The sequence below is a fragment of the Pan troglodytes genome, chromosome 18 (genome assembly GCF_028858775.2).
Source record: "Pan troglodytes isolate AG18354 chromosome 18, NHGRI_mPanTro3-v2.0_pri, whole genome shotgun sequence".
NCBI classification, from domain to species: Eukaryota; Metazoa; Chordata; class Mammalia; order Primates; family Hominidae; genus Pan; species Pan troglodytes.
In genome coordinates this window covers 34,975,801-34,984,439 of record NC_072416.2, presented here as the reverse complement: position 1 = coordinate 34,984,439, position 8,639 = coordinate 34,975,801, and the positions used below count along the sequence as shown (strand labels likewise).

The 8,639-nt window shown below is 54.7% G+C and overlaps 1 protein-coding gene across 1 annotated transcript; it reads right to left on the bottom strand.

Annotated features, from left to right (window-relative positions):
* Positions 1-2,517: 2,517 nt before the first annotated feature.
* Positions 2,518-8,408, bottom strand: ORAI3 (ORAI calcium release-activated calcium modulator 3). Its single transcript, XM_016929733.4, has 2 exons — positions 7,938-8,408; positions 2,518-4,268 (listed from the first exon to the last, which is right to left on the bottom strand). The coding sequence occupies exons 1-2, from the start codon at positions 8,163-8,165 to the stop codon at positions 3,609-3,611; spliced, it is 888 nt and encodes a 295-aa protein (XP_016785222.1). The 5' UTR covers positions 8,166-8,408; the 3' UTR covers positions 2,518-3,608.
* Positions 8,409-8,639: the final 231 nt, after the last annotated feature.

The following is an 8,639-nucleotide window of genomic DNA, read 5'->3' as shown; positions in this document are numbered from 1 at the left end:
AGTCGACAACTTTTTTGGATTTTTCTTACTGGCCCAAGTGAGAAAATAGCCCGCTTCTGACCCTGGGGAAAATGCCTCCAGCCCAGCGCTCCTCTCAGAGTCCGATGAGAATTTTCAGCCGAGTATCGAGGGACCCGAGGAATTCTGAGGATCCGGCCTGGCGAATCTGCGGATTCCGCTGTGGGCGGGGCCGAGTCAAGGGGCGGGGCCAGGGCGTGCAGAGCCTGGGACTAGGGGGCGCCTCCGGGAGGACCCACGAGGACTCACCCGGATGGGAGGGACGGCCGGGAGGTGGAAAAACACAACCGTGAGCGGTGACTCAGGCGGTTTGCCCCGCCTCGCACAAAAATGCAGGGTGCCTTTCCTTCCCGTTATTGCCCTTGGGTGTCTGGCTGCTTAGGATGCCCATTTGCCAGATGGGGAGAGTGAGGCCTGTAGAAGGTGCCCTACTTTGCCGTACTCAAACCCACCATTAGTGGTTAAATCCAGGGACCGCCTCAAGGTTTTCTGATGAGCCTAGTGGGGCCTAAGTGCCCTTAAATGGGCCTTGTAATAATAAACGAGGTCCTACAGGAACGGGACTGGACTGGTGTGTCCTCCTGGCGTCATGGTCCCACTGCCCGCTTCTTTGGCTATGGCGCCCTATGCTCACGGGATGCCTCCGCACAAGGGCAGCAGCGGCCCAGGCCTACCCCTGGAACTCGGGCTGAGGTTTCTGAAGGCTGGGCACCGTTTTGATCCCGTGTGGGCGCAGGCACTCCCAGGAGGTCCCTTTTCCTGAGCTGAGGATGCCCCACGCTCCTGATATGTGTACATCAGGCCCTCGCTATATGGCCTTGGGCAAGTCATTGACCTAAGTTTCAGAGTCTTCCTTTAAACTTGGATGTCAATTTGTACACATCCGAACAGTGCAGAAAAGACCCTTAGAGCCTGGTTTATGCAAATTCACCATTTTAAGTAATAGGAAAAGGTGGAAGGGAGACTTATCCAAGGTCTCACACCACAAGATAGAAGAAGATTAGGACTCTACAATTTTGAGGGAAATAAGGCTGAAAAAAATAATTTACGTGGAGGCATAGTTGTTGAGATCAGATTCCTTTCTGTTCCAGTTGAAAGGCACTGGTTCCTTTTCTCAAATCAAAGAGAGATTCCCATGTGAGGGGTAGATAGTCCAAGTTCAGTTTCATGGACTAGCTGTGTGGTTTTGGGCAAGATCTTCAGCCTTCTTGGGCCTGTTTTCTTATCTCTGAAATGAAAATGATAAAGACTTAACGCTTAAGGTGTTGTGAGAGTTAAATAAGATAACCTATGAAAGTCCCCTAGTATGTGGTAGTTGCTCAAGAAAGAAACTTGAGGCCAGGTGCAGTGGCTAACACTTGTAATCTCAGCACTTTGGGAGGCCAAGGTGGGAGGATCACTTGAGCCCAGGAGTTCAAGACCAGCCTGGACAACATAGTGAGACCCTCCTCTCTACAAAAAAAAAAAAAAATTAATTAGCTGGGTTGGTGGGACGTCCTGTGGTGCCAGCTATTTGGGAGGCTGAGGTGGGAGGCTCATGAGCCTGGGAGATCAAAGCTGCAGTGAGCCAAGATTGCACAGCTGCACTCCAGCCTGGGCAAAAGAGTGAGACTCTGTCTCGGCTGGGCGCGATGGCTCACACCTGTAATCCCAGCACTTTGGGAGGCCAAGGCAGGGGGATCACTAGGTCAGGAGATCAAGACCATCCTGGCTAACATGGTGAAACCCCATCTCTACTAAAAATACAAAAACAAAATTAGCCGAGCGTGGTGGTGGGCACCTGTAGTCCCAGCTACCTGGGAGGCTGAGGCAGAAGAATGGCGTGAACCCAGGAGGCGGCGCTTGCAGTGAGCCGAGATCATGCCACTGTACTCCAGCCTGGGCGACAGTGCGAGACAGAGCGAGACTCCGTCTCAAAAAAAAAAAAAAAAAAAAAAAAAAGAGTGCTTATACTAAACACTCAGGGAGGGCTGGGTGTGGTGGCTCATGCCTGTAATCCCAGCACTTCAGGAGGCCAAGACAGGTGGATCACCTGAGGTCAGAAGTTTGAGACCAGCTTGGCCAACATGGCGAAACCCCATCTCTAATAAAAATATAAAAATTAGCCGGGTGTGGCGGCACACACTTGTAATCCCAGCTACTCTGGTGGCTGAGGCAGGAGAATTGCTTGAACCTGGGAGACAGAGGTTACAGTGAGCTGAGATCGCACCACTGCACTCCAGCCTGGGCAACACAAGACTCTGTCTCTAAATAAATAAATACTCAGTGGGAGAGATAGAGACTCTGAACTCAGGGACAAGAGTTCAAAGCCTGTAGCCTTGGAATAACTCTCCCCATTCAGAAGCTGTTGGCCCTTGTTAGCATCTGACAGGGTTACACCTGAAACCCACTCCCCTCCCAGGTCCTGTCCAACCAAACTTGCCACCACCCGGCTCTTGGGAACAAGTAAAGTTATCCTAAGAAGGCCTGCCCTGCATCCCCTTCACAGCAACAGGGACATCTGTGAAACACGATTTATTATATAAAACAAGGTGCATCCAAATTCAGTGTCAGAAGAGCTTTGTATTTCAAGGGCTAAGGACTGGACCTTCTCCCTTAAAACCTCCTTACCCAACCCTTGCTAAGGACTCAGGCCTGGGGCAGAGGCTGTCAGTCTCTAAAGACCCCAGCCCTGGACCAGGAGGGGGAGAACAAGTTTGGTGCATAGCGTGGGGCTAGGGCAGTGGGTCAGGCACCATCCCTTCTGCGAGTGGCCACAGGTCACCACGGTGGGGGAAGGTGGGGAGCTTGAACCTCCAAAGATAGGTTCATTGTAGGAAAAGCTAGACCAATGCCTTGGGTAGACCAAATCCCTCTACAACAACTAAAGCAAGAATGTGGAACCCATCGAAATCTTCCCCCAAAATGCCAACCATAAAATAGATTCTACAGAAATAAAGAAAGGAATCCCAGCACTTTGGGAGGCCGAGGCGGGAGGTTCACTTGAGCCCAGGAGTTTGAGACCAGCCTGGGAACAGCGAAACACCGTCTCTACAAAAAAATTAGTCGGGTGTGGCAGCACACACCTGTAGTACCAGCTACTCACTACCTGGGAGGCTGTGGTGGGAGCATCTTTTGAGCCTGGAAGGTCGAGGCTACAGTGAGCTGTGACTGTATCACTACACTCCAGCCTGGGAAACAGACTGTCTCAAAAAAAAAAAAAAAAATTAAACCAACAATTGGCTGCCTTCTGACCTTCACATCCTGTATAGGAATGGAAATGGTGGCTAAAGTCAGCACTGAAGGTCCCACAAGCTCTCCCTGCCTCCCCTCTATCTACTGCATGATCCTTCAACTGAGGCCAGCCCAAGTGCAGAGTAGCTTGCAAAACCCAAGGGACAGACTGATGGGGAAAATCCCTGGGAATGTGGGAGCTGCCCCAAGGCCCAGCCCAGAGGACCCTGCGGGCAGGAATCTGAACTCTGCCTGAGAGTGGCCACTGGAAGTGGCTCCAGCCAGGGGATGGGGGGATGAGGTCTGTATGCCCCTGCGGCCTCTTACAGACCCCGGAGGGAGGCAGTGCTTGCAGTGAGCGGTGGCTAACACCAGCCTCACACAGCCTGCAGCTCCCCCTGCAGGCGATTCAGTTCCTCTAGTTCCTGCTTGTAGCGGTCTGTCTTGTGTGCCACCAAGGAGCGGTAGAAATGCAGAGCAAAGGCCACAAACACGAGCCCCACGGGTACCATGATGGCTGTGGAGGCCATGGCTGCTTGCCAGCCTGGCCCATGGGCCCCACCACCACCACAGGCTTGCCGGGGTGGGCAGGCTGGCTCAGCCTGGGACGGTGCTGCAGACGCAGAGGATGGTGGGAGATTGGAAGCTGGACTAAGGGAGGTAGCCACTGGTGCCAGAGTCCCAGGCACCCGGGATGTGGGCACCATGGGGGTCGGTGTGTCCAAGGGAGCCCCAATGGGCACAAACTTGACCCAACCAACCAGGACAACTTCAGCAAGGAAGAGAAAGGTGCCCAGGGCAGTGGAGAAGCCCCAGGCCAGCTCCACGTAGCGGTGCAGTCTCTGGTGTGGCGACTGGTGGACAGAGTTGAGGTTGTGGATGTTGCTCACAGCTTCAATGTGGGGCAGCAGACACGTGGAGACCATGAGTGCAAAGAGGTGCACAGCCACCAGCACGGTGGTGCAGGCACTGAAGGCCACCAGCAGGCCTGGTGGGTACTCGTGGTCGCTCTCCAGCTGCACCTCCACCATGGCCACCTGCAGGGACAAGAGGGGATGTACTGATCTCCCCATAACCTCAACTGTAGAGATTTTTTCCGCCTATTGGGATACATCACTGATACATATCCCTAGGACCTAGAACTGTGCCTGGCAGAAACCAGAGACATTCAGTCTCTGTTGAGTAAACGAATGGACAGCTTTGCAAAGGCTCTGTTCTGCTCTGGTTTCCCCACCTCCCTATCAAGAGGGCTGGATGGCCGGGCGCGGTGGTTCATGCCTATAATCCCAGCACTTTGGGAGGCCAAAGTGTGTGGATCACCTGAGGTCAGGAGTTTGAGACCAACCTGGCCAACATGGCGAAACCCCGTCTCTACTAAAAGTACAAAAATTAGCCGGGCATCTTGGCACATGCCTGTAATCCCTGCTACTTGAGAGGCTGAGGCAGGAGAACTGCTTGAACCCAGGAGGCAGAAGTTTGAGTGAGCCGAGATCATGCGACTGCACTCCAGCCTGCGCAACAGAGCAAGACTCTGTCTCAAAAAAAAATTAAAAATAAAAATTAAAAAAAGGGCTGGATGACATGCTTCTAACAGGTTTACTGCATAGGGATTAAACAGCAGATTCTGGAGCTGGGCTGCCTGGGATCATTCTCTGCTCTAGCTGTGTAATCTTGAGCAACTCAGTTCTCTGTGTGCCTCAATTTCCTATCTGGAAATAGAGATTGATAACAGCACCTCCCTGCCTTATAGGGTTGGTATAAACATTAAATGAAATATACATGAAATGGGCTGGGAGTGGTGGCTCACGCCTTTCATCCCAACACTTTGGGAGGCCAAGTTGGGCGGATCACCTGAGGTCAGGAGTTCAAGACCAGCCTGGCCAACATGGTGAAACCCTGTCTCTACTAAAAATATAAAAATTAGCCGGGCGTGGTGGTGTGCGCCTGTAATCCCGGCTACTCAGGAGCTTGGGAGGCTAAGGCAGGAGAATTGCTTGAATCCAGGAGGCAGAGGTTGCAGTGAGCCGAGATCGCACCACTGCACTCCAGCCTGGGTGACAGTGTGGGACTCTGTCTCAAAAAAAAAAAAAAAGAAAGATAAGAAAGAAAAGAAAGAAAGAAAAAGAAAGAGGAAAGGAAAGGAAAAGGAAAAGGAAGAAAAAGAAAAAGAACAGTGCCAGGCACAGAGTAAGCACTAGGTATGTGTTTGCTGTTCTTGCTATAGTGAATGCTAAAGTCTGAGGACAGAGTTTACAAATCGGCACACTGTGGACCACTGCCAGCTTGCAGACGTGTTTTGCTTGGCTCACACAGTGTGTTTCTTAAAAAATGGAAGATGCTGCCAACTTGTAAAACTGAAGAGATTTCTTATATCCCTATTTCCAGATCCCCTTGAAAACTTGGAAGAACTAGCCACACTTGGCCCGCGTTCCTGCATGGAACTATCAGCTCAAATCAGTCATGGCTGCTCCCCTTGGAAAGGTCATGGGGTCTCTCTTTTTTTTTTTTTTTGGTAGATGCCAGGTCTTGCTATGTTGCCCAGGCTGGCTGGACTCGAACTCCTGGGCTCCTAGGCTCAAGCGATCCTCCTGCCTTGGCCTCCCAAAGTGCTGGGATGAAAGGTGTGAGCCATCACCCCCAATGTCATGGGGTCTCTTGCTTGCTAGTCCCTACCCAGCCAATTTGGCATCCATATTACCTGCCTGGCCCTTTGCAAACATTTGAGTTGATGACCCTATTCTAGGAATTTATAAATTTGGAGTCTGGAACCAGACGGCTTAGGCTCAAATCCTGCCACTTACTTGCTGTGGGACCTTGGGCAGGTGTCTTAACATCTCTGATCCTCAGTTTCCTCATCTGTAAAATGGCCAGAGTAGCAGTACCCACTTTGTAGGCTAACAGATGATGTATATAAAGGCACTGAGGGCAGTGCCCGGTGCTTAGTGACAGCTGGATACAATTTGTATAATGCTATTCTAACTTAGGCCACCTGAGTTTCAGAAGCCCACTCTCTCCCCATCCCTGGTTCTTGTAGGGTCCATTCGATTGCTCTGGGCCTGGGGAAAGAAGAAGGTAGGTGTAGAGGCTGGCGGGTGGAGGTAGGAAAACAGGGCTGAGTATTTTGGGAAATTGGGCCATGGCAGGTGTCAGGAGGTGTTTTCCACAGACAGGGATCTGGGCCAGGCTTAGTCCTGGTTTCTCCCAGAGCCTGGCCCAGCCTCGGTCACCCCTGCTAGGACTGCGGCCAGTCCTGTCCCCGGAACCTAAACCTCCAGCCCCTTCCTCCTGCGGAGAAGGCTCGGGCCCTTAAGCTGTCACCCCACCAACCTGCACCTGCATATTCTGCCGTGGAGGGATTGTCTCCTTGGGAACAGGCTGGACCATGGGGTTGACCTCCCTCAGCTTGGGTGGCTGCTCCCTTCCCTCTGCAGGCTGTGCAGATGAAGGGGAGCCAACATCCTGTCCCTAGGTGATGCCCCCATCATGAAAGGTAAGCTGGTCTGTGGATTCTGGGACCCCACATAGAAGACCATAGGCTTATGATGACCCTTAGGGTTAGAGAGTTTCCCTGTCGTCGTTCAAATACAGAGGTTGTGGCACAGACAGGGCAGGGACTAGCCCAGATCCCCTAGCGCCATGGTCCCCACCCCAACCGCCTCTGATATCCACCCCCACAGGAGTGCGTTCCCCAAAGTACCTCCTGCAGCTCACTTTCTCCTTTTTCCTGGGGTGATGGTGGGGAAACCCCAGACTAACAGAGCAGCAACCCTGGGTCCCAGTTCATTCGCTCCTGCCCAGAGGCAAGGCTTTTACTTTCCACACCTGTCCAATTAGCAGGCTAGTCTGAGCCATCCTTGGCACGTGACCTGCTCTGACATGCCTGGCTCACCCTGGGGCGGTTACTTGGCTGGCTACAGAGGGCGCACCCTCCATGATCTCAGTTTCCCACTGGCTTGCAAGGGGGGTGGAGGCCTGTCCAGGGTCACACAGCTGGCCACAAGCAGGGAGGAGCCAGGACTGTGTCTGCTGATCCTCACCCTGGGACCTCCCTCCATCCCACTTCCTGTGAGGCCACTGCTGGGGCAGACCGTTAGCCGACACCGTCCTCCTGCACCTGGGGTTTATCAGCTTGAGACTCGCTTATCAGTTTCCTCATCAGCCTCCTTCCCCAGCGGCTCCCTCCCGGGCATGATCTCTTGTCAGTTTTCCTGGTTGACACTAGCACCCCTTGGGCCCGCTGGAGAGTGGCCACCTTCCCTGGGACGGGCCCACCTTCAGCTGGGTGACCCTTCCACCCAGCTAATCCATCTCGAGCCCCCCACCTGTTGATGCAGCCCCCACCCAGCTGACCTGCCTTTGAAGCTGGCACTGGGACTTAGGAACCACTTCTGCCAGGAGCAGGCTCCATCTGGACCACTCTGCCTCATTGTTACAGTCAACCCCACCGGCGATTTGTTCACCCCACTCCCACTACGACACCTTTAGGACTTTCGTGTCCTCCGGTGGCCCCGTCTCCTGGGGTCCCCTGTACACACACATCCGTAAGAAGGGACTTGCTCAGTCCCGCGGGACCTTGTTCCTTCCCCCTTTGACGAAAGCCCCCTTTAACCTGTCTCCCCTGGGACCTGTTTACTTCGCTCCCCCCCACCGACCTGTGCCCCCCACGTGCTCTGCCCCACCGGGTGTGACCCCTCCCGGCCCCTCACCATGGCGAAGCCCGAGAGCAGGGCAGACGTGCGGCTGGAAGCTTTGAGCTTGGCCCGGCTGAGGTAGAGGCGGCGCCAGCTGAGCGCCCGCAGCGAGTGCTGACTGGCCCCCATGAGGTCCAGGTAGCCGCGGTGCACGAACTCCCGGTACGTGGCCGAGCCTGCAGGGCTCTCGCCCTCAGGGTTCAGCGGGGCCTGCTCGCCCGCGTCCCCCTCGCCGCCCTTCATCCTGGGGGCGGCGGCACCAGGCGGTCACTACGGGGCGGAAGCGCCTCGGGGGCCCCAGCCGGGCCGGCCCAAGCCCGGGGGCGGCCCCATTCCCAGACAGGGCGAGCCGGATGCAGGCGGCGGGCGCCCAGGAAGAGGCAGCCCCAGTGGAGCAGGAAAAGCAGCGTCTGCGGGGAGCCCCAGGAGCCGGAGCGGGACAGCGGAGGCCAAAACAGGAACTGGGACAGAGGCGGAGCCGGGGCTAGCCACATGATGGGGTGGAGCCGGGGACCAAGTCCCCGCAGTCCCGGGCCCGCAGAGATTCCCCGCGACCCCTACCCACCAAGAACGTTATCCAAGCGCCCGGACCCCACAGAGGTGCACGCCAACCCCAGCTCCCTCCAAGGTACAGCTGGACACCCCAGGTGTCCACACTTCCAAATCCCTCCCAAAATGAGTCCAGGAGAGGTGAGCCCACTCATCTGTAGGTAGGGA

Bases quoted from the DNA above. Each gene is read 5' to 3' on its own strand.
- ORAI3 (XM_016929733.4), bottom strand. From the start codon at position 8,165: ATGAAGGGCGGCGAGGGGGACGCGGGCGAGCAGGCCCCGCTGAACCCT. The intron at 4,269-7,937 runs GTGAGGGGCCGG...TTGTCCCTGCAG, and splicing joins TGCTCTCGGGCTTCGCCATG to GTGGCCATGGTGGAGGTGCA.